The following is a 26,139-nucleotide window of genomic DNA, read 5'->3' on the forward strand; positions in this document are numbered from 1 at the left end:
ACAAGAAACTCTCAAAAAGACAAAACAGAAAGCTCTGTCAAATGCAGGGATCAGCAAAGAGAGAGTAATGGGTTTTTGTTAGGATTCCCATTAAAGTTTTCCAACAGTAACCATTTTGATTATAACTCTCCATGACCTGGAAAGGTTTTGAAGGAGAGATCCTATTAGTGTATCGGTGTGGCCATTTTGAGTCCCAGATTGAATGTGTTGGAGCATGTCCTATTTCTCTGATTCTCTGAGCACATTTATCTTCATAAGGCTTGTCTTTGCCAGCATGTCTAGTGGACCAGCGTGAATAGTCTCATGTATGCCTCATCTTTCCTTTAGGCCATTAAGTTGACAGCTCTAATGGGTTGATGGCGCTAAGAAGGTTATCCCTCTCTCTGCTGTCCACGGAGAGTGACTCTGAGGAACTGCCCACATTCGCCTTTCTGAAGAAGGAACCAGCTTCAACGGACAGCAATCCACCTCAGAGAGAGAAGAACATTGTTGTTGTCACCTCAGATATTGAGGCCTCCTGTCCTCCATCACCAGGTTTAAAAGACCCACCATGTGTCCCCAGTGCAGCGGAAGCTCCCACACAAGCAGGGCCAGTCAGAGTGCTGAGCAGTAGCAGTGAGGATGAAGATGGATTGGTCTCTCTGGCTGAGAGGATCACATGGAAGCTTTTGAGGAACAAACAGCTGAGCCCTGAGCGCTCTCGATCCCCACTTAAAACGGGTTCTGATCACCAAAAAAATGCAAGTGCACCATGTGACTGGAAAAGGCAACCGTGTCCAAAGATTCCTGATGTTCCTCTCCACAGTGCCCTAGAGAAGAGTCCAGCAAATGACAAAGACTCCCTCTTAGACAATCAGTGCCATCAACTTCCTGCCTACCAGGCTACAGGCAGGGAGTTGGCAGTCACCAAAACAAATCCTGACCTCCCTCTACCCAAGAAGAGAACCAAGCACATTCAGACAGCCCAGAGCAGAGGCCCTCAGGGATGCTGGCGGCCAAGACAGGCAAGCAGGAAGGAAAACACCCCAAGGCAGCAGGAAAGGAAAAAGAAGGCAGAGATGGTCAACAGGCTCAGAGCCCAGAGGCCAGAGGAATGCCTGAAGCACATCGTGGTGGTGCTGGATCCAGGTCCTCCCAGATTCCAGTTTCCCCTGAGCCCAGATGTCTGTCCTGGACTCCTCTGTGACCAGTCCTTTCCTATCTATTGCAGTCCTTTTACAGATGGAAGGTGGGGGCCAGCTCCTGGGAGCGCTGCAGGCCATGGAGTGCAGCTGTGTGATTGAAGCTCAGGTCGTACCTCAAAGTATCACTTGGAGGAGGAAGACAGAGCTGGAAGAGGTACGAGCGTCCGGCTGAAGGGTCTTCTTCCCCTTCACCCGTTAGCACTGCAGGATAAACTGCTGCCTTGCCCCTGGTTGAGAGTCAGTGGCATAGCTGTTACTGTCCCCAAGTCTGGAGGGATGTGGGTAGCAGAATCCAGAAGAAGAGTACAGACGAGGTCAACTTTAGAGAAGCTTTGGGCCATCCTAGAGTGATGTAGGTATATTGAACACCAAGTCACACAGTTACGGAAAATCCTGGAAAATATAAGCACTCTGAGTTCATTTTCTTTCTCTCCAGTTTACCACACAGGTTCCTAGCTGAGAGCCCAAGGGTCTGGGGCTCAAGTAATGTTTAGACATAGCCTAAATGGAATGGGACGGGAAGAGAATGAGTGTGAAGTCCCTAGTTCTCTTGATTGGGCTTTGGGGTGAGAGCAGCTGTGTTTGAATCCCTGCCCAAGGCTTGACTGCTGGACTGTGCCCTTTGTCACGTGTCTGTGTGCTTCAGTTGCCCGTTGCAGAATGAGGAAACTGGTAGCATCCCTTTCCCCCGCTGGAGGGCCTAAATGAGGCAATCTGGCCCCAGCATCTAGTAGGCTCACAGCATATATTCAGCCTCCAGCCTGAGTTCCCTATATTACTTTACTAATTGTTCCTCCATTCCTCCTCCTGTGAATCCAGCTACTCTACCACTCAAGAGTTTAGAAATGAAGCATTGAGATGTTTTCTGACTCTCTTAACTTTCTTAATAACAGGACAGTCACCCACACTATGGCTGGGCATAGTGGCACATGCCTTTAATCCCAGCACTTTGCAGGCAGAAGCAGGCGGATTGCTGTGAGTCTATGTAAACCAATGTGGTTTATATAGAGATCAGACTAGTGATCTCACTTCGTAGTAAGACCCTGTCTCAAAAACAAACAGCAAACCCTCTTATATTCATATAGCAGTTTATCTATGAAGACATCACACATTCTGTCACATTCCTGTCACAGCTGTCCTGAAGGCTGGAATCTCCGCACTTCACAGGGATAGAAAGGGACTTGGTTCAGGGTTACTGGTGGAACTTGACCCCAGAGCTCCTCCACCTGCACCCTGCTGTGTTAGTCTTGTGTAGGGTTGTAGGGACCATAAGAAAACTGCACAAGTCTTGCTCCCAGTAACTCCTCAGAACTCTGTTGCTATGGGGTGCTTGGCCCTGAAAGCATGCTGGCTGGCTTTAACTGAGCCTTCACTCTGACAGTTTTCTTTGTATCTTTTTCCCCTTGTTTGGGACAGATCCCAGGGCCTCATGTATGCTAGGCAAACCTATACCCAACACCATTCTTTTTTCTTTTCTTTCTTTTCCCTTTCTTTCTCTTTTTTTTCTTTCTTCCTGTTTGTTTGGGGGGGGGTGTTGTTTTTTAAATCTAAGACAGGGTCTCTCTATGTAACCCTGGCTGGACTCAAACTCAGAACCACCTGCCTCTGCCTCCCGAGTGCCTGGTAATCCATTCTTGTTCTTCTTTTTTTTTTTTCGGAGCTGGGGACCGAACCCAGGGCCTAGCAAGCGCTCTACCACTGAGCTAAATTCCCAACCCCTCTTGTTCTTATTTTTAATTTTATTATTTACTTATTTAATGAGATGGGGCTCTATGTAGCTCTGGCTTCACTGGAACTCACCATTTAGACCAGGCTGGCCTTGAATTTACAGATATCCACCTACCTGTGCCTCCTAAAAGCTAGATTAAAAGTGTGTGCCACCACTCCCAGCTTTTAAAAAAGAAAAGTATCACAGTTGTGTATAGATCAGTGGACAAGTTTGTGGTTTCTCCTTCCACCTTTATGTGAGGTCCAGGTGTTAAACTCTGGTCACCATTTTATGTGGAAAGTACTTTTAGCCACTGAGTTAACTTGCCCTTCCTGTTCCTAGTCTGCTCTGAGATGCAGTGAGTGGTGAGGGCTAGGATCACAGGTGGTTTTTCTTGCCACCATGACTTCATTCAAGAAGGATATTACATAGTCATTCTCGCAGAAGACACAGCCCACCCACAGGAATCACGCCTGCTGGTCTTGCTCTGCTGTGTTCTGGTCTTGGCAGGACGGAGATGACTGGGTGGAAGAGCCAACAATCCTGGTGTTGGTCCTCAAAGAGGTCTTCATGTCCATGGTCTACAACTCAAAGCAGGTGTGCGAGGTCAGGCATGGGATGGTGCCAGCCTCTACCCGAGGCGACAGTGTTAATGCCCCTTCTGCCACTTCATGCAGGGAAATCCTGGCAGCACTGAGAAAGGGAAGGAGACACTTCGGGGCTTTGTAACTGATGTCACAGCAAGGACAGGGAAAGCATTGTCACTGGTGATTGTGGACCAGGAGAAATGCCTCAGGTATGGATATGCCCTAAAGATTGAGGACCTAAAGGGACAGCTCATGGTTTCTCAAGGAGAGATAATTCGCCCTGGCTACAAGGCGTTCTGCAAAGTGGTGTCCCTGACAAGCCGTGAGATATGCTGGTCAATTGTCCTGCAATACTTCTGCCTGGGCTCGGTTTAGGGCTATCCTTCTGATTTCCCCCTGTGCGCTTAGGGCTCAGAATCCCCCGAAGAGAAGGAAATCAGGAATGGCAAATAAAAGGGCCAAAGAGAAGCATCAGCAGAGACGAGAGTCCAGCACAAGGCTCATGGTGTCCAGGGTAGACATGGAAGAGGTAAGAACTTCCTCAGGTGAGTGCTCACTGGGTATCTAGGTAGGTCTCCAGCCCAGACTGGATAGAAGGCTCACTAGCACTGTCTGCCTCGGACTGAGTAAGAAGCGGGATCATTGGAGCCCAGAGGTTGAGTGTAGCTTCAGTGAACATCAAGACAACTTCCAACAGTCCCTCCACTCTTCCAGTCCACTGTTGCCTTTGGGTTTCTAGGCATTGGTGGATCTGCAGCTATATACAGAAGCCCAGGCTCGGATCGTGCAGAGCTGGGGAGAGCTGGCCGACTTCGCCTGTGCATTTACAAAGGCTGTGGCTGAAGTGCCCTTCAAGTGAGTGACCTGCCAAGTCCCCTCTCCACACCAGGTCTTGCTTTTCCCTTGGTTCTTGCTGCCACGGAAAATTGCCTTTCTCCAAAACTCTGCCACCAGCCCAGTGTCTTTTGAGGCAGAAGCCAATCTTATGCTGGAGATTTAGAGCCTCAAATGTAGGGGGCTGGAGAGATGGCTCAGTGGCTAAGAACGCTTGCTGCTCTTGCATAGGACTCACTGTTCCCAGCACCCACATGGTGGTTCACAACTGTCTGTGACGCCATTTTTAAGGGATTTAACACCCTCTGCTGGCCTGTGAGGTCAGAAGTGATACACACACATATATGGAGGCAAACATTCATATACGTAACATTAAAATGAAAGTTTAAAAAAGGCCTCAATTCCAGCCCTTTATAAAAATATTCTCTTTAACTCAGATGCAAGTATATTCTATAAGTTGATGCTGTTACCAGGTCAAATCTCGAGTGAACCTAGTCAGAACTAAACCTCAAGTGAACCTAGTCAGAACTGAAAACTAAGGGACCTCAGAGGAAACCTGTCCAAGTGCTTTATTTTATATCAAGGGAACTAAGACCTGAGATTGAGTTGTTTTAAGCTCCCAGCAAGCAAGAATCTGAAATTGATTCCAAATTGTCTAATACCCAGTCTCCCATGCCTACTTCTAGGCAGTACAACACCATCTTAACAGGGACACACAGACAGACAGACAGACACACACACACAATGACATTGATACCTTCTCTAATAAAAAGGACTAGATGAAGGGACTGATTTAACTTTTTTGCATGTGTACGCATATCTGTGAGTCAGACAGTAACCCTGAGTGCAGGTCCTTAGCGGAGGACGCAGGGACTCCTTTGCCACTGCACAGGTAGGAATGATTTGCCTGAGCTTCCAGGGGTTGTCTCCACACCCATCTCACAGTAGGGCTAGTGTTAGAGATGCAGCAAGCACCTTACCCACTCACTTCTGCCCTCAGGCCCCAGATGCAACTTTATTTTCTTTTCATGTGTTTAGGTGTTTTGCCTGCGTGTGTCTGTGCACAATGTGTGTGCAGTGCCTGAGGGCAGAAAAGGGCATTGGATCCTCTGGAAATGGAGTCAGGCGGTAGTGAGTGCTGGAATGGAATCTGGTACTCTAGAAGAGCAGACGGGCCCTTAACTGCTGAGCCATCATCTCCCCAGCTCCACTAAATGCAATTTTAAATGGAACCTGAAACTAAAAACTGTGCTTGAGAACAGAGACTCAAACTGGCCCAATGTAACACTAAGTCAATCCCCAGGTTACTGCAGAACATTTTAGTTCCCAGTTAAAGGGACAAATAAGTAGGAGAGAGAAATTCAGGTCCCCCGTGGTGCCCTTGCAGGAAACTCCGGGATCAAGGCAGCTTCTCCTTCTTCCTGGAGAAAGACTGGGCTGGAGGGGTGAAAGTGGACCATGCTGGTAGAGGACTTGCACTGATCTGGAGGCGGCAGATTCAGCAGCTGAACCGAGTCAGCTCAGAAATGGCCAGCGCTATTGTGGATGCCTATCCTTCTCCACAGCTCTTGGTGCAGGTATGCTGCTCTCGGTGACCCAGCTCTCCAAGCACCCTTGGGGGAAGTTTTATTGAGGGGCCAAGAACATAGGTCAACAGTGTGGGTTGGCTGGCCTGAGAAAAGTTCTCCTGCCTCGACTTAACCTTGCTACCCTCCTATCCTGTATCTTTCTTCTATCTTTCATCTCCCATCCTAACCAAGGGATGGCCATGGATGGGTGGGATGATATTAAGAGGTCATTTATCACTTCCAGGCTTATCAGCGGTGTTTTTCTGAACAAGAACGCCAGAATTTGCTGGCTAACATACAGGTGCGACGTGGGGAAGGTGTGACAGCCACCTCCCGCCGTGTTGGGCCAGAATTATCCAGGCGGATCTACCTTCAAATGACCACAGTGCAACCAGATCTCATCTTAGACAGTGTTGACTGATATCCCATAGCAACAGGATGGAAGCTTCCCCAACCGTGGCGCCTGACAGCAGAGGGGTCAGAAGTACCTCCTAGTGCAATTAGGGAGCAAGTCTCCCATCTCTGGGAACAGAAGGCTGAGACACTCTAATCTACCTCCACCAGCAATTACTGCTTCTCTCCCAGCAAGCAAGATGCCATGGACAGCCACCCTACCCCGTCCCAGTGACCCTCACAGCACAAAGGAGAAAGGCAGACCACTCAGACACGGATTTAATAATTGTAGAAATCCAAAGAATAAGCATCAAATCTCGAAGTCAGAGTGAACTCTTGCCTGCGGGTTGGCTTGACTACGCCCAGCCACTGAGCTGCCTCAACCAGCCAGGGATCTATGAGGCTGACTTCTGTTTTCATGATGTCACCATATGTAGTATGTATTTTGTCTCAATAAAGCATTTGTACCGATGGCTCTGGAGCTTGGAGGAAGACTAAAGGAATGTGTAGTGATTCTGAGTAAGGTGTGGACCTACACGGCAGAACTATCTGGGGGAGGGAAAAACAAAGGCCTTTCTTCCCGTGTCAGGACAGTCTTGAGTGGCTGACCTAAGCACATGGGCCACTGGGGCTACACTGTCTGAACTCCGACAGGTCCTGCTCCTCTAGGGAGAGCTTGCAGTTGGGAGTTTTAGCAAATAAGCACCGAGACAGGTTTCCGATCCCTTCCTGCAGCTGTTGTGAAGAGACGGGGAAGCGGGGAGAATGCTTTCTGGTAGCAGCAGGGAGGTGGGTGCTGCTGCCCTGGTTTGTGCTAATGTTTACTTATGTATCACTTGCAGCGCCACCGTGTGACTTTGTTTCCCTTTGGCTCCCACTGTTCTATTCCTTCCCTTCTGTTACAGGTCCAGAAGCAACTCTGCACCTGCTTCTGTGAGATCAAGTTTCTAGGTTGCCTTTGAGGTATTTCATCATACCAAGTGCTAGTAGGACAGTCACAGTGCCGCTGCAGAGATCTGCCCCTGTGCTTCCAGGCCATCAGGGAGTTAATGCTCTAAAAGGGAGGCAAGGAGCCCAGCCTGCTGCCATTTTGTGGAAGCCATTTAAGCTGAGGCAAAATTCCACAGGATTAGTTTCCCAGGACCCTGATGGTATGAGATCTATTTGTGGGTGGTAAGACCGTCTATTATGAAAGATTCACTTTAGCTAAGACAACTCTGGTGTGAGTTCATCCCCTTGAGTATTATAAAGGAGGCCAAATGACATAAAGAAAAGGAAGAAAACTGGAGTGAAAGCTGGGTTGTGCCTTGGACTAGCTTGAACACTGTAGGCAAGTAAGTCATGGACGGCACCTCCTGCCTCAAAGTGTTACACTGGACCAATGGCAGTGAACATGTGTTCATAGCCAGACATTTTGGACATTGCTAAAATGCTTGACTGTCTGAGATCTTTAAGGAAATGTATTACTTTACCCTCCCAGCTTAGGCTGAATTTACCCAAGTATTCCTAGTCCCCTAGTCCCAGTAACACACTGCCCTCCAATCTGTCCTGGTTACCCAGGGAGGAATGAAAGAAAGGGTTTGTGACATACAAAAGTATAAATGTAGTGACAGCTGACCATTTAGTAGAAAGGAACCTTGCCTTACACAGCTTTGCATAACTAGAAAAGCCTATGCCTTCTCTCTCCCCACCCCTAAGCCTATTCCTTTAGGCATGCAGGTAACTCTTCCTCCCCCCTCTCCATTTCTCCTCATTCCACCAGGGAACCCTGACTAAGGAACAGAGAAGTCCTACAAAGGGGAGATCTCAAGTACCACTCAGCAGCCATTTGATGATGGCAGGTAGGTCTGACGCTAAAAAGAAGTTGTGTCCAGCAGAACCCAATTCCATAGGAATCCAAGCTCCAAGGCTGGGAGGCAGCGGTGCTGAGGATGAGCTCACTGCTGGGAGTCGGTCTGGAGGACCCACTGGAGGATCTCATGATGGCGCAGGCCCTGGACGGCATTGTCGTAGATGGCGTTCACGCTGGTGCAGAGGGGCTGCTGTTGCAGCCCTGTCACCCGGCATACAACCAGCCCTCCTGCTACACACAGCAGCAGCAGCAGCAACAACCCCTTCAGCACAGCCCAGGAGCGATTGTGTTTTCGGGGTGGTGGCTTGCGAGGGCGAGAGCCAGACTTCGATTCTGAAGGGACAGAATAAGTCAATTTATGGAGAGCAGTTCTACATCAGTCTATGCAGATCCACTTTGTTCTCAATCCCTGAGCAGCTAAATGAGAGCTAAATCCCTTCCTATTTAGAGGCAGAAACACAGTCTTCCCTAAGGTCTCTAAGGACTACATTTGAAAATGGGATTCTAGCTGGACACATGCCCAGAGGTAAGTATATCTCCGAGTTCAAGGCCAGCCTGGTCTACAAAGTGAGTTTCAGGACAACCAGGGATACATAAAGAAACTATGTTTGGAAAAAGGGGGCTTCATTCTGCTTTGATCCTGTAGCTCAGTCTTTGGGGTCTTCCATTCTCTTTGGTAACGGAGATGATCTGGGGTCTTCAGCATCACAGAAGATGGTTATCAGGGGTGTCCCAAAGGGATAGATTGCCACCCACTTATGGAGATGGGTCCAAATTACTAATATCACAAATGTCACTATTCTATAATATGTATAAACTAGGCATGGTGGCCCAGGTCTGTAATCCTAACATTTGGGAGCCTGAAGCAACACAGGAACATAGTCTGGGCTCTAAAGGGGGTTTGAGGGGTGAATGTATATACAAAGTCTTCGGCAAAACAATGCAAGTCTCTAAAAAAGAAAAGACCTGCCAGTTGTGGTAGCTCAAACCTATAATCCCAACACTCTGGAGGCTCAGGCAAGAGGTTCACAAACTCAAAAGCTAGCCTAGGCTACGGTTCGAGACCTTTTCTCAAAAAACAAACTCAGGTAAAGACACACAATATAAATGCAACTACTACCAATGACAAGGACAGTCATAGGTGTTGACTGTTTTCCAAGATTTCTGTGTGTGTGTGTGTGTGTGTGTGTGTGTGTGTGTGTGTGTGTTTCTGTCTGTCTGTCTCGTGTGATGAACATACTTTAATTTCCCTCTCCTCTTTTTTTTTCTTTTTGAGACAGGTTCTCACTGCAGCACAGAGTCTAGCCTCAAATTTACCCCTCCTGTCTCTACTTCAAGGTTACAAGTATGTCAACATGCCCAGCTTCCCACATTACATTTACAATGAAGGAAAAAAAAAAACTTGAGTTTTTAGGTTGAAAAGACAAAGGGAACTGGGTTTTGTTTTAGAAAGAGGGCCTCCACAGCTGTCCTGGAATCTAATCTGTAGATCAAGCTGGCCTTGAATGCAGTGGTCTTCCTGCCTCTCACTCACTAGTACTGCCATGCCCACTTTAGGCAAGAGCTATGAGGGTTCTCTCATTTATTCTTCACCTGCTGCCAAACAGGTCAAACCTCCATCTTGAACAAGCAAGCAGAAATACCCCTTCCCCATCTTGAACAACCAAGCAGATCTAACCCCGCCCCCATCTTCAACAAACAAGCAGCGGTGACATCAGTCACTTGCTCAAGGCAAAGAATAGCCACAGAGACACAGACCCCACCACTCCACCCCTGCTGCACCCTGGAACTGGAAAGCAAACTTACTTGGGGCCTGATTTGTTTCCTTCTTAGGCTTCTTCTCTTGCTCCCGCTTGGAAGCTTTCTGAGCATCATACTCCTTTCGCCGACGCTCCTTCTCCTCCGCCTTCTCCCGCTTCCTCAGCTCGCGCTCCTTTGCTTCCTTAGCTTGCTGCTTGGCCTCACGTTTCTTCTCTGCCTCTACAACAAAATATGCAAAATGTGACTCCTCACACACACACACCAGCAGCTTGTCTGCCTGAGTGGTTAAAGTGCGGATCCATCTGCCTTCTCCTTTACACATGAATCCCACAGAAACTGGTGGGTACTGCAGCTCGGGTCTACAATCCTAGCACTTACGGTGGAAGTTGCTGGTCATGTGTGTGGGAGATTATGAATTTTAGGGTACTTTGGGCTATATAGGGAAAATCGGTATGAAAAATATACTTCAGTACTCAGGAAGCTGAGACAGAATTACTTGTTCCAGGCTAACCTCAGGTACACAGTGAGTACTTGGCCAGTTTAGGCCAAGTAAGTTTCCCTTAAAAAACAATGTTTCACGCCAGGTTTGCTGAAGCTTCTTAAGAGACTTCTAGGGAAAACCTAAGAAAGGTATGGGTGGGCTGGCAAGATCAATAAGTGGGGAAAGTCACCTGCCCTCAAGCCCGGTGACCTAAGTTTTATTTGTAGGTCCCATATAGGAGGGAACAGTCTCCTGCAAGCTGTCCTCTTACCTCCACCACGTATACTATTGGTACACACAGTAACTAATTAAAAGACTGAAGGTAGGGATCATAACCCTGGGAGTTATGACAGGAGACAGGAGAACATCTCTTGTTCCCTGAAAAAAAGAACAAAAGTATACAGAAGGCAGAATCTTCTAGAACTTAGTCATAAAGGAATATATTATCAGAGGTACTGATAATATGGGATAAACGTGGAACAGGAGGATGGTGAGGTAAGCTCATGTCAGGTTTCAGTCAGTACAGTGTCTTTCTAAAAAGTCACACCAACTTAAGTCAGGAAGATTCTACTTAACACTAGATTTGCTAGGGTTGGCTTTAAGCTCATGTGTGTTTACATGAAGTATCCAACTGCCAAATTACTGGGTTCTAAAAATGCATTTTCAAATTAGTCATTTATAAGTCTGAAAAACATGTTTACAAAGTCAGAATCCCACAAAGTGGTGATGAAATGTCATTTTAGGGCTTGAGAACCTAGGGAAATCCAAATAGAGCTGAAAAGTGGCACCAGTAAGACAGGAGCTTCCCACTTTCTGAGCAGACAACCTGGCCTCCAGGGACCTGGTGCTGGCAAGGAGTGGACACAGGAGTCAGCTGTCCTGCCATTGCAACCATGAATCTACCAAAGAGAGTTGAAACTCAGGCATGGTGAGCTCAGGGACTGCCTGGAGTCAATAATGGACATGTCCTTTCTCCTACTACAGCTTAAAAGCCAGCCAGTCACTCAAGGTTACTGAGTGCCAAGGTGCAGAGGGGAGAAGGCGGAGCAAATTCTAATGGCTGCATTGTTTGCTTTCTTATCTCTTTAAAGGTTAATGTACAGGGTTGGGGATTTAGCTCAGCGGTAGAGCGCTTGTCTAGCGAGCGCAAGGCCCTGGGTTCGGTCCCCAGCTCCGAAAAAAAGAAAAAAGAAAAAAAAAAAAAAAGGTTAATGTACATGGTTTATGTACAAGGTGTTTTGTGTGCATGCGTGTGTGCGCTGTGTACATGCAATGCCTATGGAAGCCAGAGAGGTGTCAGGTCCCTGGAGCTGGATGGCTGTAGTGCTGGATATGGAGCTCAGTTCCTCCAGAAGGGCAGCCAGTGCTCATAATCACTGAGCCATTGCTCCAGTCTGTGTTTGCTTTCTTTGGAAAAATAATATTTTTTTTTAATATAATGGTGGCATATAACTTTAATCCCAGCATTTCAGAGACAGAAGCAGGCAGATCTCTGTAAGTTTGAGGCCAGCCTGGCATATATAGTGAGTTCTAGTCAGGGCTACATCTCAATACTATTTTTTATTAATTCTTTGAGAATTTCACAAAAAATATTTTGATCATATTCACCTCAATCCCTCCTGACATCTCCCAGGTCTGCTTTCACCTTCTAATCCCCACCCTAACTTCATGGTCTTTTTTGTTATTGCTGTTGGAGTTGGGTTCTTTGGTTTTGGTTTGGTTTGGTGTGGTTTGGTTTGGTTTTGAGACAGGGTTTCTCTACTTAGCCTGGCTGTTCTGGAACTGTAGTGGGTATGTCCCAGCAAAGCGTCTCCTGAGTTGTAGTCTGTGTGCCAAAGAAAGATGTACATGGCTAATTTAATGCTATGCTTGTCTGTGAGGGTCAGGGGAGGTGGGGCTGGCCTTGGTCACAGAAGGCCGCTGGCCCCCTCACTAGCTTGGGATGTCATCCTCAAGTCAATGGAAAGCCAAGAAAGAACTTTAAACAGACCATTTCCAAAAGATCCCGAGCTATAGAGATGAGATAACCATGAAGACAAGCCAGAGGGCACTGTGGCTCCCCAGAATGGCGAAGAACCTTAGAGGACTAGCTAACAGAACGGCAGAAAAAATCATGGCTATCTGTCCTGCTTCAGGCCTGGAAACTCCAGGGATGGTGGTTTCCTACTATAGGGAAGGTTTCCTACTGAGGGGGTTGAAGGGGGAGATGGGTCTACTTTAGTGATTTGTTTTGTTTGTGGGGATTTATATGGGTTTTTGACTGGTTGGTTCTTTATTTTTATTTTTGTTTTCTGAGATGAGGGTCTTGTTTTATAGCCCAGGCTACTCTTAAATTCAGAGATCTTCCTACTCAGCCTGCCAAGTACTGGGGCTATAGGTAGGTGCCCACATCTGGTTCCAGCCATGTTGAAAACTGCCTCTTTTACTATCAGAAGATGGCCACCTCAGAGCAGAGGCATGAAAAGCAGTTGCTTGTCTGTGGAGAAGCCTGGATGGAGAAAGTCGTCAGATAACAGGTGGAGGCCACTCTACTGCCTTTGCTCCACCACCCTGCTCTCCAGCACCCTGTTATAGATCCTGCTCCTGCTGGCTGATTAGGGGCAGGAAAGATGACTAGCAGGAGGGCCACCCACCTCGCTCCACTTCCAGCCGGCGCTGCCGCTCTCGTTCCTGATCTGCCTGCACGGCCTTCATGTGCTGTAACACCTGCAGGAGAAAAGAGGCTCTGAGCTACTCAGGTAGCAGTCTTCACAGCTCATGTTTGCTCAGGTCTCAAAAAGAGAAAGTTCCTATCAGGACTCCAGACTACCATGGGCCCTGAAGCCCGGACAGAGCCAATGGAGATAATCCTATCTTTGTATATGAAATTACAACCTTCTTTGATGGGTCACATGGGTCCAGTTCATTAAAATTGTCAAAAAAAAGCTTCCTGCAAGACACCACCAACCAGAATCTGGAAATTTCTGTCACTCACATCAGCCGTACAGTTCTTCAAAAGCAGGAACTATTTTGTTCATAGGTAAGTGGCTAGGTGTGACTGGTTGGTGGCACTGACCAGGTTTCTACTTCCAAAGGAGGAAAATCAAGACAGACTGTTGTACCCAGGACACACAGCAGAAAGTAGTACAACTGAGATCTGAGCAGAGGCCCTCTGAGCAGACGACAGGTCAAAGAGAAAGGCCCAAACACTTGTAGTCAGCACCCAATGCCCCAAACTCTCAGGCTAAACTCATGAATGACTCCTAACCCAAAGTCACAAATCCTCTCACTGTAGACACAGAGGAGCCAGAATCCTTTTATCTTTTCTCTTTGTTTTCACAGAGCTTCTATATGTTAAACACATCCTTAGAAGCTGGTGTTCCATGGATGTAACTCAGAGTCACTGGCAACCCAAACTCTATCATACTGTAATCTCAGCAAGCCATCCAACTCTCCAAGCCAATTTCCTGATCTGGAAGCCAGAGATAACAACATTTGCTTCGCTGTCCACTCAGCATAGGCGCAGCATGACGGGCACACTGCTGCTGAAACACCATCTTCACTGTGTGAATAAAGGGAAACGTGAACTGTTCAGAAGTAAGACAGCACCAGGACCTGACCTTCAGGACAGTAGTCAAGCATAACTCATGTCTTGGAAACTTCAAGCACACACTCATCAGAAGAGGGGCTCAACAGTCAGCCTACAAAACCCTCTCCCACAGCTTGGTTTGAAGTCACAAACTACTAACTCAGAACTTGAAGCTGCCAGAACCTCTCAAGGGAATCCAACTTATAAAAATGGCTACCCAACAAGGAACTGCAAGCACTGAAGGATGTGCGGACATAATGGTGAGGAGAGCCAGCAGCTCCAGGCAGCTGTGCCAAGGACTGTGACTTCAGTGACCACATCCGCAATGCACAGTGCTACCTGGAACATGTCTGGAAGGAATGCATGATCAGAAGGGACCTTTGCACTAAATGCAAACCATCTCTGTAGCCATAAGCTATGGGATATCAATGGGTATCAGTGGAGACTAGGCTGTCTTCAAACACATTGTGGTTCAAAGCAGCCGAGAGGGGCTTTGGATTTCTGATCCTTCTCATTGTCAGTGCTGGGATTGTGGCCTTGTACCACCAAACCTGGCTTTATGCTGTCCTAGAGATCTCAAACCCAGAGCTTCGTGCACATTAGGCAAGTATTCCACCACAGTCCCCTCTGGACAGATCAGTTCCAGACAACCCCCGTTATCTCCTGAATGGAGAGATAAATGAGCACACACTGAGGCTTCACAGTTGGAAAAGGGAAATGCCCACTTCCCAGGGTCATCAAGACTAAGATACATGTGTGAAGTACGTAGGGCAGAGGAAGTAGCGACCACCTAACGACCTTCAAAACCGAGACTGCTCATCAATGCCAAGTTTTCACACAGGATTTCAGAGCTGTGTGAGCCTTGGCTTCCTATGTTGCCTGCTTGGCCATGTCACCTTGAGTTTGGTGACTTATGACAAAGAGCACTGATAGTGAGATTATATAAGCTCTGATTAGATAAGGGGGAAGGCCATTCTTCTGAGCTTCACACAGGAGACCCCTCACACACATTAACTAACTGTAGTAAAGCTAATCTGCCTTGTTCCCATAGCCCAGACATAGTCCAGTAAGCCACTTGGTGCTTAGCTGAAGCAGCAATCTGTTCCAGTGCCGGGCTGGGAGTTACTGAGGGCGCAGTGCTACTCGGGCACCATCAAGGCAACTGTTACCAGAAAGGTCTGTCTTACATAAATGCCTTTGGTTCTTCGCTATACACTTCTAAACCTGAACCCCTTTTTAAAGAGATTTAATTATGTGTGCATGTGTGTGAGCATACATGCCTGAGGAGGCCTCATAGCAAACCTCCCTTGAGCAGCCAATGTGGGTGCTGAAACTCAAACTTGGGTGTTCTGAGAATACAGCATCTACTAACTGCTCAGCATCTCATCCCTTCTCTAGTCTCTTAGCCCATTTTGAAAAGCTTTGTTTATTTTGTGAGGGGAGGAGAGAAGAGGGGAATGGGCCAAGTTGGTATGCATGTGGAGGTCAGCAGACAACTCTGAGGAGTCAGTTCCTTCCTTCAGGCTGGGACTCAGGTCGTCAGGCTTGATGGTAAGCGCCTTTATCCATTGATCCGTCTTACTGACCTTCAGTCTTAACATTTTTGCTGGCCAAATTACTACATCAAAAGGTCATAGCTTTTAACCCTCTTGTCCTAGTGAAACAATGGCTCAGCAGTCAAGAGCACCGACTGCTCTTCCAGAGGAGCTGGGTTCAGCTCCCAGCACACAGCAGCTGCTTGTAACTCTAGGTCCAATGCCCTCTTACAGCCTCTGTGAGCACCAACGTGTGTATGGTACACACAAACTCATGCAGACACACATACACAGATCTTTCTAAATAATAATAAACACTAAGTAGCACAGCAACGCAGACCTCTCCCTGTCAAGCTCATCTCACCCGGACCTGGAGCTGTGGGTACCCTGGGAGAATAAACAAGAAGAGGGAGAGGTAAGTCCCAGGGGAGAGCGTGAGGGAGACCCCTGGGAGTCGCACTTACCTTGTTTGCACACTGCTTACATTGCTTCTCATCCAAGCAATCACCTGCCACCTTGGCCAGGACAGGATCCAAGGGATTGTCCTTCAGATCCAGCCACTTCAGATTCTGCAGGGATGGGAAACAGAGGCTGGCTAAGCCTAAGTTTACACATAGTCCCTCAAGAGAGAACAGACGGTGCTAGAAGAAAACTGTGTTCTACCTAAGAACAGCTGAGGCAAGACCAACAAGGTGGCAATTCTGGTTCCCTCCCCTGCCCAAAGTTATACTCCCATAGGCCCTGAGCCCTTGACCATACTTGGCTGTGCAACTCCAGGCGAATATTACCTTGAGCTGAGCAAAGCTGACAGGCAGGGTGACCAGCCTGTTGTTGAGGAGATCCAAATGCTGAAGGTTAACCAGGCGGCCAAAGTCTGCGGGCAGCTGCTGCAGCTTGTTCTTGCTGAGGTCCAGCTTTACCAGGTGCGTGAGGCCACAGAAATCCGACTAGGACCCAGAGAAAGGAAACTTAGGCCCAGGGTTCACAGACTTTGGTATAAAGGGGAAGCAACCCCCAAGTCAAGGGTACATGTATGTAAATCCCAACTGCACCTCTTGCCAGCTATCTTTCTTCAAATGTCAATGAAGAGAACGCTTGCTATTCCTGGTAGTATTCACCAAGACAAGCTTGTAAAATAGCTTAGCAGAAAATCATCATTAGAAATGCATACAACCCACCCAGGAGGCAGAGGCAGGCAGATCTCTGTGAGTTCTGGGCCAGTCTGGCCTACAGAGGGAGTTCCAGGACAGTCTGAGCTGTTATATTTATTTAAAAAAAAAAAAATTGTCCCATCTTCTCTTGTTCGAACTTGAGCTCATGTTCCACACTGCCACTGCAGGGATGCGGGGCCCTTCCTGTCTCCCACAGTGTCCTGCCTTCATTTCTTGTAAGATTTCTCAGTGGACGTAGTGGTACACACTTGTACTCCTAGCTACTTGGCAGGCTGGTCCAGTCAGAATAACAGAACTTCATCTCAAACACCAGGGCGGGTGGAGCCCAGTGGTGGAGTGACTGCCCAGCATGCACAAAGCCAAGAGTTCAATTCCTAGCTCCATACACACAAAAACTGCATGGCTTAACCATGAGGCCCTAGGGTCACTTTCTACCCTCAATATTCTCCAAAAGAAAGGAAAAATACATATCTGTTTATATATATAAAAAAAAAAAAAAAAAAAAGGGCCAGTACGTGAGCACTAAGTCAGTACTTCACAGGTGCTCAGTGAGTGTTAGGACCGATCTACTCAGACGGATCATTCTTGGCACAGAAGAGAACATCCCTGACCTTTGCTAGCACCCATCTGACAGTGACAGCACCACCCAGCTAATGAGGAACTGTTCGTGCACTGTGGGGACTCAAACACCGGATGGTCTGTGCTTCACAGTGAAAGGACAGTCGTTAGAACAGGCAACAGAACAGACACAGATTGAAAAGTGCACTTAAGGAGCTGAGTGACTGTTGGGCACAGTGGACAGCAGGTGTGGAGCTGTGAGGAAATGTTACCTTCTTTAATTAGCCACAGAATGCCTCCTGGAACAGAAACCATTTTTAATGAGCTGTGGGAAGACGATGCTGTTGACAATAAGAGAAGCCCAGGAGAACCCTGAGAGGGATGGATTAATGAGCCAATGAAGAAACTGCTAACTTCTGAACTCCACCCCTGAGACTGAGTCCAACAGGAGGTTACCCTGGAATCCAGCAAGAAAAGGCTGGCCATAGTACAGGGCAAGAGGCCCACTGACAGCACGAAAAGGCCTGATAGCGAAGGAACACGCTACTGAGGAGGGTGGTCTTTACCCAGGAGAGGACCAGAGGCTGAAGGCATCCAATGCCCTCACAGGTGAACTAACAGCTGGGTTCTATCACACCCATAACCACAGCACTCAGGAGGCCGAGGCCAGCCAGGGGAACACAGTGAAACCCTGTCTCCAGGGAAAACGAGGGCTGGGAGAAGTTCTGCTAGAGGATGGATGGGGAGGAGGGGAGGTAGCATATGAGCAGGGTACAATTATATGTTATAATGACACATCATTTTCTATCCTGAAGAAAGAAGAGATTCCAAAACAACAAAAGGACTTGACAGACATTGGGTGTGCTCCAAAACAAGAGAAAATTTTCAATTAATTCGAGTTCTTGTTTAGGGGGATAAAGGCAGGATAGTCCCATTAAACTACAGTCTTTCTTGTTCCTCATTGAAAGATATGTGGGACCCAGTATGGTGACTCAGGCCTGAAATTCTAGGTCCTGGGAAGCTAACACAAGAGGACTGCTATAGTTTGGGCCATAGTTTATATGATGTCAAAGCAAAACGAACAAACAACCACCACCATCACCCCAAACAACCCAAAACACATACTGGGCATCGCAGTACACACCTACAGTTCTAACACTTGAGAGGTTGAAGCAGGAAGATGAGGGATTTCAAGGCCAGCCTGGGCTACCTAAGACCTGGGCACAAAACATGCAAGAGATGGGGGAATCACCTTCCCACAGAATGTAGAGCAAACTGACACAGTGGTCTTTATCTCCCTTACGCAAGAGAAGTAAACTACTTTAGTCAAAAGACTAAAATAACGCAGAAAAAAGGGGAGGCCAGTTAAGTGATTCAGCCAGCATACTGAACTCTCCTGCTGTTCTAAAGAACAGACTTCTGAGGCACGCCACCCTCCTCCACCTCTCCCCACCGATATCCTCGGATTCAGCTGGACCCTGTAGTCCTATCCTGAAATTACACTTTATGCCCCGCCTAGCCCCAGTCACAGGAAGGACATTCAGGGTTCCAGAACCTAGTGCAACATGCCATTCTTACCGGAAGAGTGCTCAGTTTATTGCAGGACAGATCCAATACGGTGGCCTTTGGAAGTGCAGCCTAGAAAGAGAGATGAGAAAAACAGGTCAAACCAACACCTGGAATGATTCAATGACATCTGCTAATGAAGCATTTTCCAGAGGATGTTCTCACGATTAGCACAGGCCTCTGAAAACAATATGGGGGAAAGGCCGGGCGGGACATGCCTGTGGCCCCAGGATTCAGAAGGCAAGAGGATATCAAGTCAAATCTAGCTTCTGATTCATAGTAAGACCTGGAGGAGGAAAAAAAAAGCATGAAAGTATAATGTTCTTAGGGATAAAAAGAAAAAAAGCCAGCCGACTATGATCTAGGAGAGACTGGAAAAGGAGGGGTTTGACTATACAGTGTCCCTCAAAACCCCCCAGAGCACTTGAAGCTTTCTCTAGTGCCCTTTATTTGGTTTCAGGGCAGGAACTGGGTCTAATAAAGCGCTCAGTTTTATTTGCTCATTCGTTCAGGTCTCTGTCCAGCAACACGTGTGGGGACTGAGTGCCTCCTCTGGGGAGGTCTCTGGCTAGAGAACACTAGTGTGGGAGCAAGGCCCTCATAGCCTGTCTCTGTTTCTCAGTGGTGTCCAGGACTACAAAGGTTATGCAGAGCAGACCCTTTGCCCTAAGAACAGACATCACTATAATGACCACATGCCTGGAAGAAATGGTTCCAGATCACTTTCCTTGGGCCAGGCTCAAGTAAATTTGGCCGTCTTCTGGAGAAAAAGGGTGGACATGCAGTCAAGGATGCTAGGCTGTCCGCATCTCAGAGATAAGTCTGACCACAAAGAAGTTCTGGATCCCATAGGGGGGGAAGAACGACCGCTATTTCTATTTGCTACCTTCCAAGTATTTGCATTATGATTTTAATACTCCTAAAGTGTATGAAACTGGAACCATTAACACCATCTTATAAATGAGGAAATCTAGACACAAAGGTTGGTTAGTTAACTTGCCAAGGGCATTCAGTTATTGAGCAACGGAGCTGGGATATGAACTGGACACGCCACTCAAACCACCATACTACACAGCCACAAAGGGGGGTGGGGGGAGAGTCATGGGGATTAGGCCAGATGCCAAGGGCAAATATAATCCCTTAACAGCAATAAGGAAAGTGTAGGTCATCCAAAGTGAAGCTACCATGAAACTTAGAGCTAGGGAGCACAGAGTTGAGTAAGCACTGATAGAGGATATAGTTCATGTTGGCAACAAATGAGGTGTATGATGTCCCTAGGGCCTCAGGCTTCCAAATGGGATTGGGGGTGGAGGGGAAGGGAGGGTGGGGCGCGATTCCCAACAGTTACAGTGCAGTTGGGACGAGACCTTGCCAGTCCTAGAGAGTGATTTCACTTTCTTCAAGGAGGGCCACCTCCAAGCTGGGATTGCAGGCTTCTTAGAAAAAGCTGGGTTCGGCGCCACACCCAGGTTTATCTGGAGGCCTACTTCCCGGGACCAGGTCATTCATTCATCCTCAAACACATTCAGCAACCCTTCTCGCGGGTTTCCACTTTAAGGCCCAGCACGAAGCTGGACGTTGCGAGAGCTTCCAAAACAAGGGTAAATTCATTACTGGCCACTAAAAAGCCCAGGATCGGATAGGTAGAGCTACCCTATCTTCTGGAACTGTGCCAAAGTGACACGTGTACATCGCAATAAGAACACTAGGACCGACCGCAGCCTCCCTAGAGACCTAGTTTTGAAAGATCGAGAAACTGAGGCTTAGGAAAGGGGGCCTGTCTGCGTGGGGCCGGCGTCAGGAGTAGGTGGGCTCCCGGGGCTCGTGGGATAGTACTGACCAGCTCCTTGACGGGGACCTCATTCAGGTCGCTGAGACTCAGGTCCAGCTCATTGCCGTCCAGCTTGTCGCGGAGGTTCCCGCCCTTGCTACCGGTCTTGGTCATGATGACGCCGGCTAAGCGGGTCCCTGCTCCCGGTTTCCGACGGGCAGGGGAGAGGGCTAAGAGGCCGCTCGTGGGCTCAGCGGATTCGCACCCAACGGACCACGCCTGCGCCTTAAGTCGCCGCCGCCGCCGCCGCCGCTGAGAGGCCTCCGCCGCCCGTCCGCTTGCCCGCCGCACTCCAAGTCCAGGGCCCCGCTCCCACCGGTGCCGCCGCGACGACGACCACTTCCGTGTCCACGTCACCTTCCGCGACCACTGAGATAGGCCAGGCCAGAGAGGCCCGAGCGTGTGCCGGCGCGCCCTCTGCCGTCCAGGCTGGCGAACTGCAGTTGTGGAACGCCACCTCTGCTGGGAGGAGTTGAGTTGCTAGACGTGGCAGTCCAGAGGCATCTGGAGCAGAAAAGACTGAAATTGCACTTTACATGAATTGGGTTTGCATCCGTCATGAGATCATCACTATCTTCTGGATTAGGAGCCAACTCTGAGGGTGTCCTCCAAAATTTCTCCTAGTTCTCTTCTAAATCCGGTTACTGTTAAACTACCTCTTTCCTCTTCTGCTTCAGCCTCCAGCCGTCCTCCACCTCTGTAATCTCAGCAGAGGCAGAAGGATCCCCACCAGTTAGAGGCCAGCCTGGTCGACATAATGAGTTCCAGGCCATCCAGGGCTATATAGCAAGAACCTGTCTTCAGAAAATGAAGGGCCAGCCGGCAAGATGGCTCATCTGGTAAATGTGCCTCCCACCAAGACTGCCAATCCCTTGGACCCACAGAGTAAAAGATAACTGACTCCCTCAAGTTGTCCCCTGATCCCCTGATTCTTGCGCCCTGGCATGCACATGTGTGTGTATACATACACACACTAAATACATACATACATACACACATACATACATACATAATTTAAAAATGAAAAGCAAGTTTCTGTTAAATGGATGAAGCATTTTTACCACTACAAATCTCATTTTGCCCCTTTTTTGTGCAGGGGTGGGTATCTATAGATGTGTGTGGTGTCTGTGCAGGCGCGTGTGTGTGAACATGTAGGCCCTAAGTTGACACTGGTTGTCTTCCCTGATCTGCTTCCCACATCCTGGGAGAAGAGCTGAGAGCATGCATACCCGCCAGGTTTCCGGGGACCCAAGCCTTGGTCTTCATGCTTGAGTGACACGCGCCTTCTGCTGAGTCATCTCTGGGAAGAAAATCATCTGTCCTCAGCCACACACACGGACTATTTTGACTTAAAGTCCTGCTTCTCTTATCTCATCCTATTACTCCTATCCCCCCCCCAAAAAAGTTTACAGTCCACACACATAATTAGCATGTACAGAACCTGCCATTTAGGGGTTCCTCTCTCTCCATACTCCAGTTTGAACTGGAGGCTAGGAAGTATTCCCATAAATTATAATATGCCATTTGCTAAGGTCTGGGTCAAATTTTTGCTATTGATTAAAGATACAGTCAAGAAGGAAGTCCAAGGGGTTGGGGATTTAGCTCAGTGGTAGAGTGCTTGCCTAGCAAGCGCAAGGCCCTGGGTTCGGTCCCCAGCTCCAAAAAAAAAGAAAAAAAAAAAAAAAAGAAGGAAGTCCAGTAGAATGAAAGTGGAGCTCTCCACAATCACCTGCAATAGAGGGGGAAGGATAAAATGGAAATCTATTAAACTTGGGCTAGAGAGATGGCTCAGCGGTTAAGAGTACTTCCAGAGGTCCTGAGTTCAAATCCCAGCAACCACATGATGGCTCACAACCATCTGTAATGAGGTCCAATGCCCTCTTCTGGTGTGTCTGATGACAGATACAGTGTACTTATATATACAACATAAATCATAAAACAAACAAATCTATTAAACAGGCCCCACCCCCAAAGAGCATCCTCCTTGAAGAGAAAGGTAGGATGAAGCTGAATCTTCCAAAGATTTGGGAAGCTTTCCTTAGGATGATGCATTCTTTCGGCTTTGCCTTGAGGTAGACACCATGACTTCTCTTTATTCCCCCTTCGTCTTTATACAGAGTCCCTCCATAATCTGTGTCCCCTCTCCTGGGTGTAGAGAGTGGCTTTGAGACACTCTCTAATTAAAGAACCTGGCCTCCTTCCAGTGAGCTCCCTGTGAAAGGCGCTGGCACATATATGGTTTTTCCACTTGCATGAGAACCGAGGAAGAATTGGTAGCTATGGCCATGAGTGTCACAAGCATTGTAGGAGTAAAGTCCTGGCCGGCACGTGCCCAGTCAAGTGAGCCGAGGGCATGGCAAGGTGTCATGGCTTCTTCCTCCTCACACTCTGGTAGGAAATGGGAAAGGAGCAAACCACAAATTATTTCAAATGGGCAACCCAATCTAGAGGAGATTCTCTGTAACTAAAGATGAGTTGTATCAGCTTATGTTACAAAAAGAGCCCGAGACATGGGCTGGAAGAAGTTGTGAAAGACCAATAATTGTGAAAGGGAGCCATCATGAATGACTTCTATCCCTCTTTTGGAGTTATGGAATCCCCACCTCCCACCCCTACCCTCACTCCCTAACCCCCACCCCTGAGACTAAGGACAGCTGTTAAGGACAGGCATCTGGCAGGGATGTCCCTGCATGGAGGCCCAGAGAAGCCTAGATTGTCTTGAAGGCACTAAGATGTTGCAGATGCAAGAGTTTTTGAGATACCTGCTAAGGAGAGCCACTAGCAGAGGTGGGACCAGCCCAAGAGAAAGCAATATGTTGCACTCAACAAAGCTGAAAAGACTTGGAGATCTGAAAGGCATTTGACATCTGACATGGAGATCCGGAGAAAGGAGTTTGTTCAGCTGGCTTTCAGCCTTGCTTTGGCCCAGAGTTCCCTCACTATGATCCTTCTCTATGTTTTGGAACAGTAATACATGTCCTGTGCCAATGTATATTGTAAGTATGTGGTCCGTCTTTTTTTCCCCCCTAGGGAGTTGCAGTTAAGAGATTGCACAAATCTTAGAAGAAACTTTGGACCTTTAAAAATTGTTGAGGCTGTGATAGACTATGGGGACTTTTGAAGTTGGACTTGATGCATTTTGTATTATGTGATGGCTACAAGCCTATGAGGGCCAGGGAGTGGAATGTGGTGGTTTGAATAGGTATGGCCCCATAGACTCATGTGTTGGAACGTTTGGCCCATAGGAGGTGACACTATTTGGAAGTGTGGCCTTGTAGGAGGAAATGTGTCATCGAGGGGGGGCAGTCTTTAAGGTCTCCTATGCTCAAGCTACTCCCAGTGTGGTGCACAGTCTCCCTCTGTTGCTTGCAGATCAAAATGTAGAACTCTCAACTCCTTCTCTAGCACCACTTCTGCCTGCATTGCCACCACGATTCCTGTCAGGTGACAATGGACTAAACCGCTGAACTCTAAGCCAGCCCCAGTTAAATGTTTGCCTTTCTAAGAGTTGCCGTGGTCATGGTGTCTCTTCACAGCAGTAAAAGCTTAGCTAAGACCTGTCTCTTTTCATGGTGCGCGTGCGTTGAGTCAAATGCATGCCAGATTATGTACAGGCATAAGATGGTAAGTAGGGGATCACCCGTAAATTTGAAGAGACAGTTAGCCTTAGTGTGAATGCACTCAGAACCAGTCTAGCCTGGATTAGCCTATTTCCCTCAGAATGTGCTTGGCCACACACAGGAAGCACTAAGGGTTACTAGGGAGCCTGCAGATTGGAGTAACCCAACTGCTTTGTTTGGAGAGGAGTGTATAGTTAGCAAGTGGGGTCCCAGGTGGCTAAATGCATTTTTGGGAAAGAGGTGCATATGTAGGTTGTCTTAGTCACTGTTCCGTTGCTGTGAAGAGAAACCATGACCAAGGCGACTCATAAAGGGGAGCATTTCATTGAGGGCTCGCTTACAGTTTCAGGGGCTTAGTCCATTATCGTCGTGGCCAGGAGTATGGTGGCATGCTTGAGCTGGAGCAGTGTCTGAGACATCCTGATTCATCATCGGCAGGGAGGCAGGAGGTGGGGTGGAGGGGGTGGGGGTGGGGATGGTGGTGGTGGGAGCCAGAGGGAGAGAGAGGGGAGGGAGGGAGATAGGGAGAGCGCACATTGGCCTGGCACAGGCTTTTGAAACCTCAAAGCCAGTGACACAACAGAGTCACAATTACTCCCAACAAGGCCACACCTCCTGTTTCTTTAATCCTTTCAAATAGTGCCACTCCATGCTAACTAAGCATGACTATAAGAGCCATTCTTACTCAAACCACCAGACAGTTTATACCAATCAAGGTTCCAAGTCATTGGACAGGTAGTGCAGGCTGATCTTTGGCTGCATAGGAAGTTTGAAGCCAGCCCTCTGTGTGCATGTGTAGGGTGGTATGTGTTTGTATGTGTGTGGTCCTGTTATATTCAGGGCCGAGGAGGTGCTCAGCAGGAAAAGGCACTTGCTGCCCAAGCCTGACCGTCTGAGTTTGGTCCCAGGATTACATGTAAAGACTGAAGAAAGTCGCTGACTCCACAGAGATGTCCTCTGATCTCCACAAGTCCACCGCGTCACGCCCCTGTGACACACACACCCACACAAGTAAAAGTAAAAGTAAAAGTAAAAGTTGCTTCTATTTCCTCAGATGAAGTGATGAGACGAGAGCTGTACGAAAGCTTTACAAATACAGCCTGGGCTGAGCCCAAAGCATTTCTATCTGGCTATCCTAGGCCTAGACCTGGAATCTTCGAACCTCCAGGGTAATCTTCTGCAAGCCCAGACCGTGAGGGCTTCAGCTTCCAGCCTCCATGTGCTAACCCAGGCCTCTAAGACTTCCTGCTGAATAAGCTCACCCTCTCTAGATCTTTCTGAGCTCTGATTGGCTGATCCAATCTGGCTCCTCTCAGCTTCTCACCCGAATTGCTTTGCTTGGCCTCGAACTAACTCTGGCCACTTATTCCAATCATCTGGCTCTTTCTTATCTCTGGCTTCTCTTGCCTCTGTTGACCCGCACTGAACCTCATGGACTCCACTCTTCTGATTCCCAGTTCACTCTCTCTCTCTCCCTGGACTGCTCTTAAATAGCTTTGCTTTCCTGTGCTGTTCTCATGAGAGTTGGGAGTGTCCTATCGCCGACACACTCTGTCAAACCTTTCTCTAATCCATCACTTTGTGTGCCCCTCGATTAGATGTCACTCTCAAACGTGGCTCCTTCCTTCTACAAACTAATTTTACCGTAAAGGTGTGTACTGAGGGCACATCTGCATTCTAGCCGGATCACACACTGCACACTGTCTTTGGATGTGATCAGAGAAGCCATATTGATGCATTAAAATCCCCCCCCTCTCTCACACACACACACACTCTTTAGGTATGGAAGATGGAAACCAGGCAAGCACTATATTACCAAACTACATTCTTGGTCATCTACTGTTCCTTTTTAACTCAAGCTTCTTAATATTATCTGAGCGTTACAAGAGAGGGAATTGAGACTTGGAGGTCTCAACTGTTT

At 48.0% G+C, this 26,139-nt stretch overlaps 2 protein-coding genes across 2 annotated transcripts; one reads left to right on the top strand and one right to left on the bottom strand.

The window, feature by feature from the left end:
* The first annotated feature begins 308 nt into the window (after positions 1-308).
* Eme1 (essential meiotic structure-specific endonuclease 1) lies at positions 309-6,822 on the top strand. Its single transcript, XM_032912253.1, has 8 exons — positions 309-1,128; positions 1,211-1,338; positions 3,403-3,489; positions 3,570-3,688; positions 3,888-4,008; positions 4,219-4,334; positions 5,701-5,890; positions 6,126-6,822. The coding sequence occupies exons 1-8, from the start codon at positions 357-359 to the stop codon at positions 6,300-6,302; spliced, it is 1,710 nt and encodes a 569-aa protein (XP_032768144.1). The 5' UTR covers positions 309-356; the 3' UTR covers positions 6,303-6,822.
* Lrrc59 (leucine rich repeat containing 59) lies at positions 6,536-20,977 on the bottom strand. The gene is made up of 7 exons (XM_032912251.1): positions 20,608-20,977; positions 18,780-18,839; positions 16,260-16,418; positions 15,936-16,040; positions 13,002-13,074; positions 9,933-10,106; positions 6,536-8,459 (listed from the first exon to the last, which is right to left on the bottom strand). Exons 1-7 carry the CDS (start codon positions 20,710-20,712, stop codon positions 8,212-8,214), a joined length of 924 nt encoding a protein of 307 aa, XP_032768142.1. The 5' UTR covers positions 20,713-20,977; the 3' UTR covers positions 6,536-8,211.
* Positions 20,978-26,139: the final 5,162 nt, after the last annotated feature.

Source organism: Rattus rattus, chromosome 9, assembly GCF_011064425.1.
Source record: "Rattus rattus isolate New Zealand chromosome 9, Rrattus_CSIRO_v1, whole genome shotgun sequence".
In the NCBI taxonomy this organism is placed as follows: domain Eukaryota; kingdom Metazoa; phylum Chordata; class Mammalia; order Rodentia; family Muridae; genus Rattus; species Rattus rattus.

Excerpts from the sequence above, each read along its gene's own strand:
- Eme1 (XM_032912253.1), top strand. The coding sequence starts at position 357 with ATGGCGCTAAGAAGGTTATCCCTCTCTCTGCTGTCCACGGAGAGTGAC. Across the intron at positions 1,129-1,210 it reads CGTGGTGGTGCTGGATCCAG|TCCTTTTACAGATGGAAGGT; the intron begins GTCCTCCCAGAT and ends TATCTATTGCAG. Across the intron at positions 4,009-4,218 it reads CCAGGGTAGACATGGAAGAG|GCATTGGTGGATCTGCAGCT; the intron begins GTAAGAACTTCC and ends TTGGGTTTCTAG.
- Lrrc59 (XM_032912251.1), bottom strand. The coding sequence starts at position 20,712 with ATGACCAAGACCGGTAGCAAGGGCGGGAACCTCCGCGACAAGCTGGAC. Across the intron at positions 13,075-15,935 it reads GTAAGCAGTGTGCAAACAAG|GTGTTACAGCACATGAAGGC; the intron begins GTAAGTGCGACT and ends TTTCTCCTGCAG. Across the intron at positions 8,460-9,932 it reads GGAAACAAATCAGGCCCCAA|AATCGAAGTCTGGCTCTCGC; the intron begins GTAAGTTTGCTT and ends CTGTCCCTTCAG.